Source organism: Meleagris gallopavo, chromosome 2 (genome assembly GCF_905368555.1).
Source record: "Meleagris gallopavo chromosome 2, MGAL_WU_HG_1.1, whole genome shotgun sequence".
In the NCBI taxonomy this organism is placed as follows: Eukaryota; Metazoa; Chordata; class Aves; order Galliformes; family Phasianidae; genus Meleagris; species Meleagris gallopavo.
In genome coordinates this window covers 99,185,781-99,206,299 of record NC_139405.1, presented here as the reverse complement: position 1 = coordinate 99,206,299, position 20,519 = coordinate 99,185,781, and the positions used below count along the sequence as shown (strand labels likewise).

The 20,519-nt window shown below is 37.7% G+C and overlaps 2 protein-coding genes across 2 annotated transcripts in view; one reads left to right on the top strand and one right to left on the bottom strand.

Annotated features, from left to right (window-relative positions):
* The window catches only part of KCNS3 (potassium voltage-gated channel modifier subfamily S member 3), a 444,844-nt gene that overhangs the window by 258,403 nt on the left and 165,922 nt on the right, over positions 1-20,519 (bottom strand). The gene's annotated exons all lie outside the window — the stretch shown is intronic.
* RAD51AP2 (RAD51 associated protein 2) lies at positions 10,682-19,462 on the top strand. Its single transcript, XM_085218061.1, has 3 exons — positions 10,682-14,681; positions 16,998-17,099; positions 19,155-19,462. The coding sequence occupies exons 1-3, from the start codon at positions 10,715-10,717 to the stop codon at positions 19,280-19,282; spliced, it is 4,197 nt and encodes a 1,398-aa protein (XP_085074187.1). The 5' UTR covers positions 10,682-10,714; the 3' UTR covers positions 19,283-19,462.

The window sequence follows — 20,519 nt, the reverse complement described above, 5'->3', positions numbered from 1 at the left end:
GCTCTTGCAATTTACAGCAGTGTCAGGAAAGCCCACGATCACAGGAAAACGTACTCTCATCTAGCTCAGTCAACAGGGTGGGCAGGACCTGTCATCTTTTTCATTTTTTTTCTGTATTTTGCTGTCTAAAACATTAACAATTGAAAGTATGCACCTGGATCTACAGCATTTTATACTTAGTCTCTCTTTTTTTGTACTGTTCAGATCGGGACAACTTTAAAAGCTATGAAAGTTGCTATCTATTCCCCTTACAATTAACTTAGATAAAACATTTTAAGTTTACAGGTAATGCTCAAGATGTCTAAGTGTTGTTATTGATCATTCCAAATTCATAAAGTCACTGTTAGTGATGCTTCTGCAGGGAAAAAGATTTGCACTTTGATTAGAAGCAATGTAGAGCATTTCATGATTATAAAATGCATTTTCCTCAAATAATAACAAATATCCTTACCTTTGTAATTGCACTGTGTTTCAGCCTTGTCAACACTGTTAACATAATTCATCTTTTAGTCATCATTCTATATATAGCAGATGAAAAGCCATAATCAACTACTAGCGATTCCACATTAAATACATGAAAAGAGAGTTTTAAAATGCCCAGTTACACAAGATGTGTTGTAAAAAGTGAGGCTACAGTGCATTAAATCATCACAATTACAGATGTGCTGATGCATCAGATCCCCTCATCTAGATGTATGCATGCCTCATATTAGATGTCTCCAGCCTAGAACCAAAGAAACATAAAACATTAAGCTTCCAAAACAGAAGGCTCATACAGCTGTGTATTATAGAAGCATCCTCAGTTTTGTGTGATTGCAGGAATTATATTTTGGGATGAGAATTGAAGCTTAGGGCAGATTTTTCTGAAGTTTAGAAGCTCACTTTTTTCCAATATTTTGTAAACAGGGATCAACTTCTACCCACAGTATTGATATTAACAGCCACAACATCTGAAGACTTTACAAAATTAACTGGTAACACATAAGTGCTCAGTGACACACTTCAGCTACTTCACATTAGTTCTGTGTGACTGCCAAAAAGAACATCTGAGAATCAAATTTGGATGCCTGATCAAACAAGTGTGTTCTGTGACCATGTTTAATGTCCAAAATACTATTTATTAGATTGGAATGGAGAGTGGTTGATAATAATAAATAATAAAAAAAATAATGTATCTATAAATTACAGTGTACTGATTCCCTTACAGTGTAAGCAATACATCAGATTTATTAATATTTAAATCTTGCTTCATGCTTGGCAAATATGTCATAATCACACTAAATTAAAGAATTCAGAAGTTATGTACATGTCACATCTGGTATTTAGGACCAGAGGAACCCGTGTATGGAGAAGAATTTTAGAGTCGTGGATTGCAGATAATTGGGAACAGATTTTTGTCTAAGAAAAATGACAAATTGTCAATTGTGATCCCGTTGAAAGAAATGTTTCCAGTGTCCAAATCAGACATTTTAAATAAAGCACCCTCTCTTTAATGAAAGCACCCTCTGAAACATTTACTACTGAGTAATTCCAGTCAATTGTTCTCGAAGTCAGAACCTTCAGTCAATAGAACAAAACATAGCACTATGCTGTTCTGTATGATGAAGAATCAATGTACCCTCTCTTTTCAGAGCAAGTTCAAACATTAATAATCAAGAAAAAGGTGAAGAATTCATTCAAAAATCTTTAATAGGTTTAAAGAGAGATGGGCATTCAACCTGCATATTGAGCATTGAGTTTGTGAGGCCAGTCGCTTATTATTTCATGAATATTTGGGTTTGATCACTTTTCATTAGTAGCACACTTGAAAATAAGAGTAAATGTATTCTTCCTGTAAATTTCATGGATATGTCACATTTTAAATAACAATCTGCAATACAAATCTAATTTAAAAATTGTAGTAAAAATGGCCATACTGGACATATGTATATCTCCATATGTGTGTATGTGTATATATGTATGTGAATAGGTATATGCACGTGCACATGTACACTGTCTTGTTTCCAGCAGTGTCCAATAGCAGGTGCTTAGGGGAAGTGTATAAGAACACATTTACTACTATCTAGTTTCTGACAATCAACATTTTGCTGTTTTTTGAATCTTGGTTTACAATCAAGGGATCGTGTCTAATAGGTTATGGATATATTTTTCCTGAATTTTGTTATGATTTGTTTTGAAAATACTTACACCTTTGAGCCTCATGGCTATACGTTGTAGGGAGTTCCACATTTTACTTTTATATGGAAAGTGCTATATTTTGTTTGTGCTGTGCTTTCAGAATATTAATTTTAGTGATATGCCCCAGTTCTTGTCCTGCAAGGAATTTCTTATTGCCTAGTTGACATCCAAAAAAGAACTGGAAAAAGGAGTGCATAGCAAGGTGAGAAGGTTCAATGATGACATAGACTTGTTTAGTGTAGTAGAAATGAGAACCACATGTGAAGAACTATAGAAGGACCGTGTGAGATGAAATAATAATCTGGCACTTAAAATTCAGTTTGGAGTAATGTAAACTGCTGCAGCTCCAAATTTAAATTTATGGGCTTTGAAATGACCATTATTGCACAGAAGCCAGCTCTTCAAGTTATGATGGATGGTTCAATGAACGTGTCAGCATTCAGTAGCCAAAAAAAACCCAAACCACCCCCAAATCAACCAGTCAAAAGAAAAACAAAAAAAAGAAAAAAAGAAAAAGCAGTACACAAAGCTGAATTTTAAAATTGATAGGAAAGGAATAAAAAAACAGACTGGAGAGTAGAAAATATTAGTATGCCACTGCCTACATATATGCCTGCCTTTAACTTGTTGCTGTACACTTCTAGCCCCCATCTTATGTGGTATGTAGATATAGTAGAAATGAAAATGGATCAGAGGAAGACTAAGAATAAACAAAAGTACAAAACTGCCTCTGTACTGGAATCAGCCAGATTGATCTTCGATCTGAGAAGTAAATCCTCGAGCAGGATATGACAGTTTTGAATATCTTGAATAAATAGCATGGGAGAGGTATATAGGGATTGAGTGTTCACTCTCTTTCAACTCAAGAAGGGGAGGCATCAAAGCATGGCACAGTTTTCAAATAAACAGTAAGGGCTTGTTCTCAAAATAATAACGCTTAAGCTGTGAGATTCTTTGTTTCTGCTTTTTGTAGCTGATAAAAATTGATGTGTATTTAAAGGGAGAATGGAGAAAAATGTACTTAATATAGAAAGGAAATCCCAAATATGTAGACAAGGAGTGAAGTAGAAATATGAAGACTGTGAAAATTCTTAGTGAATGTGTATATTTCATCCCATTCTTACTGTCTCTGCAAGTGTCTGAGCTCGTGGTTGCTATCGGATGGAATGCTACGCTGGACTGACCTGAGTATGAAGCAACATGGCCCTTCTAAATTTCTATGGATCATGATTTCCTTTTATGAGTTTTATAATTTAATCACTTTATAGACTTGTATCTTTTTCCCTTTTAATCATTCTCCTTCTTCAGTTAAAAGTTCCAGTTCCACTACATGTATGTATTTCCTCATCTGGAAGCTGTTTAACATTACTGATCATCACTGTTACTTTTTCAACGTTCTACACTCCCAGTGTATCTTTTTTTGTTTTCAGATGGGATGACCTGAGTAGGATTCTCTATTGTATCTTTGGACATACCATGCATTACAGAAATGCATGATAATGTTTTTCCCAATAAATTATTTTTTCTTTTTCCATGTTCTTTTTTCTGACTGTTAATGATGAATTACTGTTTTCAGAGACTGTCTGCAAATTCTTCCAGATCTTATTTTGTTTTGTTTTGTTTTCCTGAATAGTAACAGCAAGTAAATGTATTCCAAGTGTATGTTTATAGTTATTTTTTTCTACATATTAGTTCTCATTTATCAATAATAAAATCTTTCTACATATTTATCATGCAGTCACTTAGGATGATTCTGGCATTTTTCACAATCAGCTATAGCTATGACTACCTCCAATAACCGTGATCTGTTTCACATAATTTTCCAAATCATTTATAAATATGTTGAAATAGTTCTCAGCACAGGCTGTTCAGAAATAGAGGGAAAACAAATATAGGCCATGTCAGGCCCATCGAGAGGTTTGATGGCCTTAGGCAGGGACTAAATACATAATACTCAAGGTGCACTTCAGATTTTGATTTTTCACATCAATTTTGCACTTTAATTTTGCATACTTAGCAATACAATCTTGAAAATCTTAAGAAGCTGGATGGGAAGTCACTGAGCAGCACTTCAGAATCTTTCTAATTCCCCTGATGAGAGAGCATTCTGCTTCCTAAATGTCCCCAAACTATCAAGACATGATACATCGTGCTTGGATAAATAGCTTTATGTGAGAGTTCAGGAACCAAAATGAGTAATCTGCACTTCTTTTATTGCCTTAAAACAGTCTAACCCTTATTTGAGTTGCATTTAGCTTATGCAGGAGATGCAATCAATATAGGGACAACTTCTCAGTTGCCCCAAGGATATTTGACGCGTTGATTATATGCAGAATGTTATGTGAGTGCAGCTTGCCCTTAGTTTGGACATTGTGGACTTCCCAAGGTAAACTAGGCTTTCTGTGATACTTTATCATCTCCTAAGTGGCTCCACTTGTCTAGGAAGCTGTCTGAGCAGATACACCCTGCAGCTTGTGCAGCGTCTACACTGCAGAGGGGGATGCTCTGCTTGTAGTTCACCAGGCTCATTTCCAAGGACATAAAAATCTACTGGTAAGTAGCTATGACTAAGTCTTCATTTTATCGTGACTCTGACAAATAACTTCTTAACTATAAACAGAGTTCTAGAGGAAAGCAGAAATATAGATATTTGGTGTCTTCACTATGTGTTTTGTTGAAGAGTTGTTTGTTTAAACATAAGCTGTTATTCTTAGCTAGCTTTTTATCAGAAATAGATACTATTCTAAGACTAAATGAATCACTGCATGTTACTCATACTTATGCTCATGGTTTAGTTAGTCTGCACGTGATAAGCAGACAGATTAAAAGAAGACAACAACACTGAAAAAGGGAAAGAGGATTGCTTAAAATGTAGTGCTGTGACTAGTTTTTGTATCAAGCACTCTAGAAGCAAAAGGGAATCTCTACTCTTAGAAGTATTCAGAGCTTAACTGGGAAAGTCCTGCACAGCTTGATCAAAGATTGAAGCTATGCACAACCCGAAGCGTAGCTCTGCTCTGAGCAGATTTGTCCAGATGATCTCCAGCCTATTTTCTTTTTTTTTTCTTTTTTTTTTTTTTCCCCTTTGAATATGACCGTATGTTTTGTACAGTCTCTTGAACAAAAATAAGTCAGGCCTAGGGATCATATGGACTGAATTAATTGTCTTGCTAGCACGAAGAGTACTGGCATTCTGAATGCACTTAGGTGTGTATGACCTGGATTCAGCAGCAATGCAGGCTTAGAACAAAGAAGTTTTGAACAGTCTAGCAGGCAGAACTATTTTCTCCCTTTCCCTTTATGAAGAAGATAGATAGAGGCAGCTAAAATTGGATTAAGGTCCTTTGTATTTCTGTGTCTAGGGCTCCGTATACAAAATACCTTTTTTTGCTTCTGTTTTGGAATCAAGTTGCAAACAAGGTACTTCAGCTGGAAAATGAGAATGTCTTTGGGGATGTAGAGGGAGTTAATATAATAGAGAATGATATGATCACAGCAGCCGGGCAGTACGATCAAACAGTGTATCAGGTGATAGGAAGAGAATGTGTCCAACATATCAAGTCCAACATGCAACAATTTTTATTCAAAGTGACAGCTGTCAAATGTGTAGGATATGAAGCAGTCAAGCAGTAATATCATTGCAGTGGACAAAAGAAAGGGGTCACACGGGGATGATTCACACAACAGTTAAATGGGACTGGTTTAAGCTCCTGAATGCATCTTAAGCATGTTGCTTTCATGTCCCTCAAGATGCAAAGTAACTCTAAAGAAACTCTAAATTCAAGTCTGTGCATGGGGAAGGAGATGTGCGTAACTCTTTTCAAAAGGTTTAAGAGGAGATCCTATGTTCCTATTAGTCTTAGTTTTAGATGCAGTGCCTAAAGCAATCTCACCATGATTCTTCAAACCCTTCATTCTCTGTTTTACATCAGTATTTTTAATTTAACTCTGTTTGAGTCTGGAAAAGAACAATTTGCTTTTGAAATACAATCTGCTTTTGAAATAGTTTTCTTTTTTTTTTTTTTTTTTGAAGAAGGCTACTTTGTGATGGTAACAAAAGAGTTGTCACCATTTTATAATGGTAGAAAAAAAGAAGAAAATGGAATATAAAAATAATAGTATCTCAATGCTACTTCAGCATGTAGTAAATATTTACTAATTAACTTTTCATTTGGATTGTGATTTTGGGGACAGTTTTATTCCAGGTCCAGCTCAGTGGAACTAACATTGCTGAATCATTCTCTTCTAAAAGAACTGTTCAGTAGAATGGAAGCTGATGGTAATATAGTGAATTTCTTATGTGATGCTTTTTGCTAACGTTGATGCGTATGGCTTCTGCTGAGATATGGGTTTAAGGTGTATGATACCTGTAGAAACACATGAGCTTCATTATGACTGTGAGTACAATGGGTAAAGTTGAAGTTCTATCTGTAATCTATCAAAGAACATATACAAAAAAGTTTAACAGCTAAGTATTTATTACAGGAGAGAATATGGATTATTCTGCAACAGAGGGAATGGTGGAAGTTTATATTTAAAGTATTTCAAAATTGCATAGTTAGACAGGATGTTTTTGAGTTTGAGGTGCAGACTGAACAGTTATGATAGAAAGTATAAAGTATTTTCACTCAGCAACTCTATGGATATTTTTAATGATGGAGGGCTTGTTTCAAATATGTGACACTAAAATGTTGAAAAAGATTAATTCTAGAATACTAATTAACCTGTTCGTAAGTATGAAAATATGTCTTTTTAATGATGAAAAAAGTGGAGAGTTTAAATCTCATTAAAATACTATTTAAATGATAGTGAGAAAAAAAGTATGTCCTTTTCTGCTCCTTTAGTAGAAATACATCATATTCATTTTGTAATATCAGTAATTAAGTGTAATTATTATTTTTTTCTTCAATAGTTGAAAATTGAAGAATGCAGAGCATTCAGAATGTACTTCAGTGAAAGTCTGTTAATTATTCTTACAATCTGCATTGTATATAGCAAAATAAGCCGTAAGTGTGAAACAACTGGGTGGACTTTAGTAAGCAATCTTAATTTATAGCCATATAGCTGTAAGAAAAAACAGTCTTTATTTTTCATATAATTCCCATTAGTTTCACATTTTTAAATCAACTCCTATCTTCCTGCAATCCATCATGCACACTGAGGGGTTTCATGCCAACAACCAAGCAAGGAGCTGTACCATTCAGAAGATGTGAGAAACCATTGTGAACACAATAACTTTTCAAACATTCGTTTTCTAGGAGTGCCAGTTGGATACTTCTCCAGCGCAGGACGTAGCACAGAGAAGTGTCATGGTGAACTTGCTGCCTTAAAATCCTATTTTTAGTTTATATCACAATCTTTGTTCATCATAGAATCATCATAAAATCGTTTGAGTTGGAAGGGACCCATGAAGGCCATCTAGTCTAACCACCTTGCAATGAGTAGGGACAGCTGGATCAGGTGCTCAGAGCTCTGTCCAGCCTGACCTTCAGTATCTCCAGGGATGGAGCATCCATCACCTCTCTGGGCAACCTGTGCTAGTGCTTCACCCTGCTAAAGTGTCTGTCCCCTTTTTTCTTATAGCATCCCTTTAGATACTTTAGTTCCATACGTTGTTGTGAGTATTTTGAAATGTGAATGTAATCTAATTGATTTCAATGAGACTATTTGTTGGTTGAATGCAGACAGAAATCATATCTTGTTAACTAAAGATTGATTCAATTAGTATTATTTCTTGAGCGTTAGGAAGCAGATATTAGCCAGATTTGTTTACAAAAGCAGAAATACTGAAAACCGTTTAAAGTCTCAGCTCCATACAGTTCCTGAATGCATTTACTGTCAGAAACAAAGGATCCGCTGGGCTTCAGAGGACCTGGTCTCTGTGGCATGGAGATAAACCCTAACAGAAATATTGGCAGTAACACATCCTTAAAGATCTTTCTATTTGGCATATATATATATGTTCTATATGGCTGTCTGGTGAAGTTCCTGGTGACTGGAAAAAGGGAAATGTTGCTCCCATTTTTAAGAAAGGGAGAAAGGAAGACTCGGGGAGCTACAGGCCGGTGAGCCTCACCTCTGTGCCTGGGAAGATCATGGAACAGATCATCCTAGAAGCTATGTTAAGGCACATACGAGATAAAGAGATGATTCGAGACAGCCAGCATGGCTTTACTAAGGGCAGATCATGCCTGACCAATCTGGTGGCCTTCTGCGATGGGGTGATGGCTTTGGTGGACGGGGGAAGGGCAGTGGATGTCATCTACCTGGACTTCTGCAAGGTCTTTGATATGGTCCCTCACCACAATCCTTCTCTAAATTGGAGAGGTGTGGATTTGATGGATGGACTATTCAATGGATTAGGAATTGGCTGGCTGGTCGCAGCCAAAGGGTTATGATCAATAGGTCTGTGTCAGGGTGGAGGCCAGTCCCTCAGGGGTCAGTCTTGGGACCGGTACTCTTCAATGTCTTCATCAATGACATAGATGATGGCATCGAGTGCACCCTCAGCAAGTTTGCAGATGACACCAAGCTGAGTGGTGTGGTCGATACACTTCAGGAAGGAAAGCCATCCAGAAGGACCTGGACAGGCTGGAGAAGTGGGCCCATGAAAACCAAGGTTCAATAAGGCCAAGTGCAGGGTGCTACACTTGGGTCGGGGAAATCCCAGGTATTTATACAAATGGGGGAAGATCTGGAGAGCAGCTGTGCGGAGAAGGACTTGGGGGTCCTGGTGGATGAGAAGCTGGACATGAGCCAGCAGTGTGTGCTTGCAGCCTGGAAAGCCAACTGTGTTCTGGGCTGTATTAAAAAAGGGGTGGCCAGCAGGAAGAGGGAGGTGATTGTCCACCTCTACTCGGCTCTTGTGAGGCCCCATCTCCAGCACTGCATCCAGACCTGGGGCCCCCAGTACAGGAAGGATGTGAAGCTCTTGGAGCTGGTCCAGAGGAGGACACTAAGATGATCAGAGGGCTTGAGCACTTCTCCTATGAAGAAAGGTTGAGGGAACTGGGCTTGTTTAGCTTGGAGAAGAGAAGGCTCTGGGGAGACTTCGTTGTGACCTTCCAATACTTGAAGGGAGCATATAAACAGGAGGGGGAATGGCTGTTTAAGAGGGTGGATAGTGATAGGACAAGGGGGAATGGTTTTAAACTGAGACAGGGGAGGTTTAGGTTAGATATTAGGAGGAATTTTTTCACACAGAGGATGGTGACACACTGGAACAGATTGTGCAAGAAGGTTTTGGATGCCTCATCCCTGGAGGCATTCAAGGCCAGGCTGGATGTGGCTCTGGCAGCCTGGTCTGGTGGTTGGTGACTCTGCACATAGCAGGGGTTGAAACTAGATGATCATTGTGATCCTTTTCAACTCAGGCCATTCTATGATTCTATGATTCTATGATTCTATGATTCTATTTTAAATGCCTCTTGTTAATGGTGTTAAAGCAGCCAGCTGGGTTAGTGTACACTTTTAAAAATAACTATTTTGAAAGGAAATTTCAGCAGGGGAAGAGAAGAAAGCTACTTCAGAGGCACAGAGCTGAATGAATGGAAAAAGTGTCCTTTTTGCTGTCAGTGGACAAAAATTGTGGGGAAAGGCCCTGGATGTGAGCATCTGCATGCAGAAAGCTTCTTGCTTTTGTAATTACATAAAATGACATCCAGCTTGTAGAGATAACTGCCTGCAGGCTGCTTGGTTGGCAGCACCGCACTGCTCAGGCACCGTAGCCCGTCCTTGTAGCCATCCCTCCTCGCAGCAGCTGGAACTCCGATCTGCTGCCGCATCTGCAACTGCAGCCGGATATTTCCTCAGGGAGGAGGGACCCGACGCCACTGAGGGAAGGGGGTGAGAGGCGGTGGTCGGGAGGAGGAATTGATTCTTCCCACCTCCGGCGGCTCACCCCTCTCCGGGGTGCACGGAGCCGGGAGGCGGTGATGCCGCGGTGCCATTGCCACAGGCTGAGTTTCGCGATGTTGTGAGGGGCGAGGTCAGCTTCTCCGGGTGACCTGCGCTCGGAGTGCGGGAGGAAGCTGAGCACAGAGAGGGCGGCCGAGGGGCGGTGTCGCCGTGAGGCGCGGTGCCCTGAGGCAGGCGGGCGGGCGGGCTTCCGTCAGCCCTGAGAGGTGAGAGCGCCTCGGGGTCGGGCAGGTAAGAGAACCAGGAGGGAGGCGGCTTCCCTCACGGAGAAACTTTGCTCAGAGAGCTGGGCGGCGAGGGGCTGTCCTCCAGGGAGGGAACCACCTGAGGGGATGATAGAGGGGACCTATTGCCTGCTGCAGGGGGAACGCTCCTCAGGCAGCAGAAACACCAGCGATGTGTCTCGTGGTGCTCTCCACAGCGTGGATGCACATCTGCCTCATTTGTAAATAACCTCCTGGATTCCAGATCGTGGTATTAAATAATGTTCAGCGATCCTGTCTTTATCTCTGCCATGCATGCAGGACAAATAGCATCATTAAAAGATCATTCATTAATACTTGAATATTTCTTTAACTTTCAGACTGTCTCTGCAAGAATAGAACTTACTTTTCTGAACATGGAAAACACATATTCTCCAACATTTGTATCTGTACCGTCAGATGACAATGAATTCTACCTATATCCAAAGTGTGTTAAAATAGAAAGTCATCAGAAAAGCGTGAAGAAAGAGGAGCAGCAAAAGTTGGAACAAAGTACACATTGTGGGAACACTTATCAAACACCACCAAATGAACCTATATATTTATCAGAAATACAAAGCAGCTGGGTATTAGAAAATGAAAGATGTGATAGAGCCGGAAAACCTTGCGTAAGTGAATCTTTCCATTCTCAAGCTTCTAATAATGAAAGATTACTATGTAGAGTATTAGAAAATAAACTGCCCATCAAAAAATGGAGTCCTGAAAAGGAAAGTCAAAATACTATAGAAGATGACATTTCATTAAATATATATAGAGAGCGTGGTGAAACAGAATTGCGCAATCTGTGGAATTCTACTAGCACAGGTAAAAACCTACATGTACTAAATCCTATCCGACTGCATCAGAACAATATGGAACAGAATAAAATAGAAGCTGACAATGAACTTAAACAAAAGTCTTCAGATACACCTTTAAACAGGAACTTGTTTCAGAGGTGGAGGCAATATCAGCTTTCACAAGTTCCATTTTCATGTGGTACTTGTTCTATGCTTTCTTGTGTAGAAAATGAGAAAAATGTTTTTCTGGAAAAAGTATGCAGTACAGAAAGCAAAGATTATTACCATAATGATCATGCAACTACTACAGAAAGAGATAATAATAATTCATCATCTATCGTTCCAACACTAAAACGTTTTAAAAGCATGCAACCATTGGAAATTCCTAAGTTCTTGATGAAAGAGAACACATCTCAATTTTCTAGCATCTCAAATAGAATAAATAGCGAAATGCCATCAGCTAACTTGAAGGAGATGGTTGGGAAGATACTAGAAGGCCAACCAACTTTGATGCAGTCTAAACAGATACATGGTGTGCAAAAAATGTCTGAGGTAGGGAACCAGAAATTGCAGAGTGATAAAAACATTGTGAAAGCTTCATCTGTTGGTTCTGAATCTGAAGAAAAGAATTATCAATCAACTAACAAACAAAAGCACAGTGCTGTGGCAGAAGGAGGAAAACTGCCTGTAATTTACATCAGGGACGGCAGCAGTGATCCAGAATGTAATCAAATATTTGCTGGAAGTGATTTTAAAGTGCTGGAGAATTCAGATGATGATGATGACCAGAAGTCAAGGATTCACATTTGCGTTAGTGCTAAAAAAGTTCAGAATAAGAAATTTATCAATGTTATGGATATTTTGAGGGGAATGAGGAGGAAGAGCAGCCATGAGAACGTGATAACATTTCATACACAGACAAGCATTTCAGCGATAACAGAAGTATTAGAGAAAAATAAGTTAGACCTACATTATGGTCTGCATGATTCCAACAGTGATATTAGTTTGCAAGAAGCAGAATCAAAACTATTTACAAATAAAATAATTGACATCAAAAGATACTTAATTGAAAACATTATATTTGAAAGCAGTTGCACTCCCATTGTTGCACACAATTTTCCAGATGTAAAAGTGAGTTTTGGTGTAACGAGGGAAAAGAAAACATTCAAAATAAAGTTTTCATTTCAAAACTTTTTATTTGGAGCGCTCAGGACACAGACCAAATTGTTAGCTGAAGTTATGCTTATGTGTCAGGCTGACAATATTATGCACTGGTTTGATATCTGTGTCGCATTAAATGAGCAGTGTTATACTCGAGAGTTAGTAAAGAGCAGTATCGGTGCAAGCCACAGGAATAAAACACATATTTATTTGCTGGCTATTATTTTAAAGCATCTGAAGGTGAAACTACAAAAGAAAATTCTTACTTCCATTTTCAATAGGAAGAATGCATTATTACCAACTGAAGAAAAATTGGTGAGAGTGGAGAAACGTGCTTCATATGGCAGAAAGCAAATGCAGTTAAATTCATGCACAGAGAGTAATCTGAGGCAAAACACAGATTATTATAAAAAATATGAAATTTATCCAGGCACCATAAGTTTTAAATTTGTGGATAGCATTAATTTTGACTTGCATAATGAACTCCAGAAAATATATTTTTCTAGATCTCCAAGTAATGAAAATTCCACTTCCCTAACCAGAAGGATCTTCTTTCATAACCAAAGCAGTGGATTATCTAAAGGAAGATTTGTCAGAAAGCACCACCTCTTGTCCAGAAGGAGTGAAAGATTCCACAGCACTTACTTGGAGTCTGTCAGCCATAGAAAGGACATGAAAAAACAAATGTTGGTTGCTAAATGCCTAATTTTGTTGAAGGACAATTGTGATCGTTCTTCCCTAGAGAAAATGTATTACTATAATATAAAAAAACCACAGTACTTGACAAGAGTAAATCTTAGATGTTTGAGTTACCTTCCTGCCTGTTCACAACTGAGGTTTGAAAAGGTAAATAATAAATGTTCAAATCAGCAAATACCCGTAACTACCATGAAATGGACAAAGAACAAACTGAGGAAAATGTTCAACAGTTATTTTCATAGAGAAAGACTTAGAGCTTTACCTCTTCATTTAAGAGACAATAAAGAACACAAAACAAGTAAATATAGAAATTGTGTAAAGACGACAAGGGAAATTATATATAAGATGAAAAAATGCTCAGGTATTTTTAATTGCATAAAGACTGACAGGAAGAAGAATTCCAAATTCAAAGATCTGCAAATAAATTCCCATTATTTTTTTTCTAAAAAATCGCTTCCTCTTTTTGACACATACAAAAAAATTCCCCTTAATAGTGATCCTGAAGACTTTGACCAGATTTCACTTGTAAATCAAGATTATTCTGTCAAAAAACTGTCAATTGTACAAAACACAGCCATTAGTTCAGAAAACATTCATAATTTGTCTGCTAAAAGTAAAGATGTTTTAATATTACCTGAGCTGTCAAAAACAACTATGGAAAAATGTAGTTCTCTCTCGTTACAAGACAGCCAAACAAGCAAACCTGAATATTGCAAAGCAGTAGATGCATATACCCTACATTTACTTAATGAAAAGGAATTTGTAGAATTTCCAAATGCTTATTTAAATTCTAGAAATATATTCCCTAGTTCCTTAAGTGGTGATCTGTATATTACTTCACTACTACCTAAAAACTCTTCTGTCAATAAAGATGGAGAAGATGCAGGAGAAGATACACATAGTAGGATTTCCTTAAATGCAGACAAACAAAAACAAATTGAAAAAAATTATGCCACTATGTCTTATTTATGCACAAGATGTCCTACTGTAACATATACATACTTGCAATTAAAGGCTAGTGAAACGGTGTATTTTTCTTTACAAGGACATACCGAGACAAATAAGGCTGTCAGCTTAGACCCAGCAACTTTGAAACAACATCTTGAATATGTAAAAGAAGAGGAAGAGATAAGTGATGAACAAATGCACGTAACTAATGAAAGTCAATGTGAGACTGTAATGAATGACTTGATTATGTCACATTCAGAAGATGAAGCTAAAACATTCATTGCTGGAAAGGAGAAATTTAAAATGCATTTATCTTTAATGAACAATGGATGTCTTGGAGATGTAAAAGATGAATATTTACCTTCAGAAAATAAAACTACATATGAATTTGAACTGAAAAGAAAATTTGATTTAGTGCTAGAAGAGCTACATATGTTTCATGAAATTAGCAAAGAAGATGAAAACAATTTATCTAGTGTGGAAACAAACTCTCACAACAATTATAGTGAATTAATTAGCTCTGATGGTATAGAAGAAAATACAGAAAGTATTTCTGAAAAGAAAACATATATTTCTTCTCCACTCTGTGGTATTATAAAAGGGGAAAATATGACTGTCAGTAATGAAAGGTTATTAAATGAAAAAATTTCACTTGAAAATGAAAATATGGAAGCATCTAAGGAGTACTGTATGTCAAGACTGTCAAGTGAAGAGTTGCTACATTCGCCTATTGCAGAAGGTAAGTACATGAAATTACTGTCAATAAACAAATATATGCATATATTGCAATACAGATATATTTTTCTTTAAAATTGCATTTCTCAACTCAGAAAGTACAACAATAGCTGAGTTTTCACTGACCTGTACAATGTTTGTGGGGCGAAAGGAATTTCCCTATGGGTAGTCAAATGTGAAACAGCCATGCTCCTAGTGCTGTTGTACACTCTAATAGCAGTCATAGTTCAGAATTCAGTCTTATTCCATTACAGATTGTTTCTATTTTTTTTGTTGTTGTTAAATTTTGTCATAATAAGCCCTAAATTCCCCCCAAAACATCACAAAGTCAGTAAGATGCCCGTTTGAAGAGAGAACAGACTCAATTAGTACATGATTTGATGGATGGACCACTCTCTGAAGAAGGAAAAAATGGATTTGATGGATGGATCACTCGCTGGGTAAGCAATTGGCTGGATGGTTGCACTCAGAGAGTTGTGATCAACGGCTCAGTGCCAAGTGAAGACCTGTGATGAGTGGTGTTCCTTGGGGATCAGTGTTGGGACCAGTGTTATTTAACATCTTTGTAGGTGACACGGACAGCGGGATGGAATGCACTCTCAGCAAGTTTGCACATGACACCAAGCTGAGTGGTGCAGTTGACATGCTAGAGGGAAGACATGCTATCCAGGGGGACCTGGGCAGGCTTGAGAGGTGGGCCCATGCTAACCTCACGAAGTTCAACAAGGCCAAGTGCAAAGTCCTGCACCTGGGTTAGGGCAGTCCCAACCACAGATACAGGTTGGGTGGAGAATGGCTTAAGAGCAGCCCTGAGGAGAAGGATGTGGAGATACTGATAGATGAAAGATTCAGCATGAGCTGGTAATGTGTGTTTGCAGCCCAGAAGGCCAACCATATCCTGAGTTGCATCAAGAGAATTGTGACCAGCAGGTCGAAGGAGGTGATTCAGCCCCTCTACTCTGCTCTTGCGAGACCCCACCTGGAGTACTTACTGTGTTTAGTTCTGGTGGCCCAAACACAAGAAGGATATAGAGTTGTTGGAGCAGGTCCAGAGGAGGGCCATAAAGATGATCAAAGGGCTGGAGAATCTCCTCTATGAGAGCTGGGGATCTTCAGCCTGGAGAAGGGTCTAAGGAGACCTTGTAGCAGCTTTCCAGTATTTGAAGGGGCCTACAGGAAAGCTGGGGAGGGACGTTTTATAAAGGCATGAGGTGACAGGATGAGGGGAAATGGCTTTAAACTGGAAGAGAGCAGATTTAGACTAAATAGTAGGAAGAAATTCTTTACTGTGGGAGTGGTGAGACACTGGAACAGGTTGCCCTCAGAGGCTATGGATGCCCCCTCCCTGGAAGCATTCAAGGCCAGGCTGGTTGGGGCTGTGAGCAACCTGGTTTAAAGGGAGGTGTCCCTGCCTATAGTAGGGGGTTGGAACTGCATGATCTGAAAGGTCCCTTCCAACTCAAACCATTCTATGATTCTGTGATAGTTATAAACAATATGAACAAAGGATGCAAGGATATGAAGGAAGGATATAAAAGAACTGTCATAGAACAAATGTATTCTACTGAAAACTTTCACACTGTCATGAAAATCAACTTTAACTTTTCAAAATGAATATTGCATAATGTTCAGAATTTTCTTTTTTCTGAGGAAATTGAAGAGTAGAATGCTAATGAAATGGAGTAGAATACTATCATAAAGATCTTTTGGAGCTAGGTGATCAGTAGCGTGAGTCACATGTTCCTTATCTATTTCAATGCTTGTGTAGCATCCTCTATTAAATGGCATTTTTCCATCCAGCATGAAGGGAGCATATGCATATCACTTAAGGTTCTGGCTTCCAAGATAGACATCTCTGAAACTGCAGAGGTTTTGTGAAGGTAATTAGTGTTCGCGAAACAATTAGAAGAGCGTCATAGAAAAGCTCAGGAGAGCATTCTGTTCAGTGAAATTTTAACAGTATAATAATATGCTGCAACTTAAGCCTGCATCCCTTGTCCCAGAGTACGAAAACCTAACTGGTTACTACATTAATTGGTCACTAAGTGATCACTTTTCTAAGCCTGGAGTGAGAAGATCTGAGTGAAGAAAATATGTCTTCACAGGACTAAAGACTTCATCATTGTATCTACGCAAATATGTTAATAAGATTTTGCCAGGCCTCTGAGTACAAAACTCTGAAGCTTCACAAATATTTCTTGTAATACACACATATAGGTTTTATTTACATTCACAAATTAATAAATTAATTAAACAAATGTAATTATTTGTTTTTAAAATTAGTTAAAATCTTAATTGTTTTTTATACTTCTCTTTTAAGGCTACCTTTGTTCCATTTACAAAAAGCCATACACATGGGACCCTGCCTTTTTATCCAGCACACTTCTGAAGGAAGAAAATTATAATTTACAGAAAGAAGGAGGTAAGAGTATTATTTTTATGTTATTTATACCACAAATGCCAGTGCCACTAAACTTCTTTCTGAAACACATATTTATTTATTGCTTGTGGCAAGAAATATGCATAGCTTATGTATATGTGTATAGCAATCTTTGTGTTTGTTTGTTTGTTTAAAATGATACTTTACTGGAAATCTGTCCTATCTTTACTTTGGTCATGCAGCAGCCGGTGTTAGAGCTTGCTAGGTCAAACATTGCAACTCCTGCAAAAAAGCAGCAGATCAATTTTCCTTTTGTCTTCCTCTATTGCTTTGGGCCACAGAGCCAAGGACAGAAAAAGTGTACAATTTCTTTATTGTAATTAGCAGCAACTATTTCCTACACACCACTTCCTAGTTTTTTTATAGTTCCCATCTAAGCTTCTCTAGGTTTGTAATCAAACCTTAACAATGATTGATTTCCTTTTGCGTACATGATTGGTGAGGATCATCTTTTCCTGTCATGTGGATTTCTCAGGAGGTGTCCCACCCAATACTTTATTTCCAGAACTAGTCAGAATCAATAGGCACCTAAGGCACTTTGAGTAGAAGAATGTGAAAAAATTTCATGTTCAATTCATCTTTTATTTTTCAGCTGATAGAAAGTATACTGTTGAGTATCTTCTTTCCTTGAGGAGGCATTTTATTTCTTTGCTCTCATCCATGGTTAGCAGAGAGAATTTTATTCCACTTATGCTGAACACTGCCATTGATTATTCTGAAGGAAAGACCATATCTGTTTTTATCAGAGGGATTACTAACAGTATTGATAGGAGTCAATGCCAGAAGATATACTAATGTGTGTCTGCCTCCCCTAACTTTTCAATAGGATTTTGAGCCACCATATGTGCTCCTACATGATTCGATTTGGTTTCAGATTTAGATATGAATACTGTTTCAGCTATAGCGTTCAAGCCTGTTAATTTAGCCAGTTAAGCTACCAAAACTTTGTGCCATAATTCAGCATGTTGCTCCCACAGGTAGAAGGAAGATTGGTAAGGACAGGTTTAACACTTTCTGATATCAGTAATTTCTTTGTTTTACATCCCACTGCTTCATCATATGAAGTGACTGTTGCCTCAATTGTGACTGTCAGGAAAAGGAACACCAAGGAGGGACAAGTAGATTTATCACCAGCAGTGTTACAATTCATCTTAATTTCAGAACTGCTATGCTTTACAGGTCGCCCATGATACCTGTCTGACTTTTATTCCACACTATTCTTCCAACAGACTCTTACAAGTCTTATAAAAGACATAGCAGCAGTACTATCTCATCACTGACTTAAAAATGGAGTGTTTTTTTTTCTCCTGTCAGTAGGATTCCATTTGGCTGCCTAAGACTCTGATGAGTTCACTATTTGATATCCTAGCTAATTACTCATTGCTTCTTCTGTTCATAGAATCATTAAAACTAGAACTGGAAAGGATCTTGAAATTTTACACTTTCTTATTTGTGAGATTGTTATTTCTTTCAGATGCTTCATTATCCTAGTCTTTAGTTGAAAACGTCATTGTCTTTCATTCTATCCCACTATTGTACACTATTCAATAGAATTTGTATGTAAAACAAAATAGCTACTCAAAGATGACTAATCATACTCTAGATTACCAGATGCTACATAGCTTACCTAATAGACTACTGAGCAGAAAATCTCAATTCTCCTCTTTTACTTTGTGAAATGAGTGACACGAGATGAAGGGTTATGATTACTATCACCAGTGGAGTGATGCCTCACTCTGATTTGTTGTTGCACATCTAAATCCCTCAGACCAGTGGTAAGTTTTAAAGCAGAATTCTCTGTGTGTTCCTCCACCCTCAGAATGCTGATTGATATGACTTACCAGTATGTTAGGAAAGTTCTGTAATATTATGTTGAGGATCTTTCTAATTAGAAAGGATCCATGTGTGATGAGGCTGCTAGTATTTCAATTTCAGCCTAAAAGAATACATTATATATATGTATATATTTCTGGTGTAATAATGGTGTGGAACTCTGGTTTTACTTTCACTTTCACATTTCTGTTTGTTTGTTTGTAGAATACTTAGGATACTTTCTGTCACATGAAGTTACAAGAGTACAGCCTCTTAAAACATGCAAAAGACCAATCAGAATTGGGCTGTCAAAAAAAGCCAGGCCCCAGAAACTTCATCCTTATTTGAAATGACTTGCTGGAATCTCTTACCTGTCTTGAAATGGAAGTCTGTTTGAAAATTGTTGAAAAGTTTTTATGCTGCATTTGTATGTTGTTAGTTTGAACTTCATGGTTTATATATATTTTTAGTTGTTAATACTGTAATACTTGCTAGTAATTTATTTATTTATGAATACTTGAGAATAGTGAATATTTGAGAGCAAATAAATTTATGATGAATGTTTTCTAGTAGAAATGTTAGTGGAAAGATGAGACTTTTAAAGTTCATGCAATATTAATAAAATTTGACATGCATTTCTCACCTATTAGAATATACTGTTGAAATTTTCTGTCTTACACATCATTAAGATCCTCTGCCTGTTTAAATAGTTTTAAAAACTCAGTTTTAAAAACTTCTGTTACAAATGTAACAGTGTGTAAGGGACAATTCCAGGAAGCTAAATTTAGATTACTAAATTGGAGGGTTATGGCTTAGGCTTCAGAGTAAGTTTCACCTGGTGTACTCTCAGTTCCATGTACTTGTTAGGTTAGACACAGAAAATTTTTCAGTGCAGAGTTCAAAAGGAGTAGAAGCATAAATGTAATAGAAATTCAGGTTAGAATAATAGAATAATAGAATGGTTTGGGTTGGAAGGCACCTTAAAGATCATCTAATTCCTACTCCCTTGTATTGTGCAGGGACACCTTCCACTAAATCAGGCTGCTCAAAGTCCCATGGGGCATCTAGAACTTCCCAGGGCAACCTTGCTATCCAGTACCTTAATACCATCATAGTGAAGAATTTATTCCTAATATCTAATTTTTATCTACTCTCTTTTAGTTTAAAACTCTTACTCCTGGTTCTGTAACTACAATATCTGATAAAGTCCCTCCTCATCTTTTCTGTAAGCTCCCATTATATACTGGAAGGCCATTCTAAAGTCTCCTTGAAGCCTTTTCTTCTCTAGAAGAAAATGATCCCAACTCTCAGCCTATTTTCAAAGGAAAAGTGCTCCAGGCATCTGGTCATCTCTTCAGTAGAAGAAAGACACTGAGGCCATGGAGCGTGTTCAGAGAAAGACAGTGACACTGCAGAACATACCAGAAACAAAAAATTGCCTTCTCAAACTTAAAAACTAAGCAAGCAACCAACAAATAAGCAAAATCAACATAACCACAAATCTACCAAATAAAGAGATACACAATCAGACCGTGCAGACGAGAAAAATACAGCTGAGACATTATGTAAACTTCATGCTTTGCTGATCAT

What these genes read in the sequence shown, in the direction of transcription:
- RAD51AP2 (XM_085218061.1), top strand. Translation starts at nt 10,715, where the DNA reads ATGGAAAACACATATTCTCCAACATTTGTATCTGTACCGTCAGATGAC. An exon ending in ACATTCGCCTATTGCAGAAG is followed by an intron (nt 14,682 to 16,997) that starts GTAAGTACATGA and finishes TTCTCTTTTAAG; the next exon opens with GCTACCTTTGTTCCATTTAC. An exon ending in TAATTTACAGAAAGAAGGAG is followed by an intron (nt 17,100 to 19,154) that starts GTAAGAGTATTA and finishes GTTTGTTTGTAG; the next exon opens with AATACTTAGGATACTTTCTG.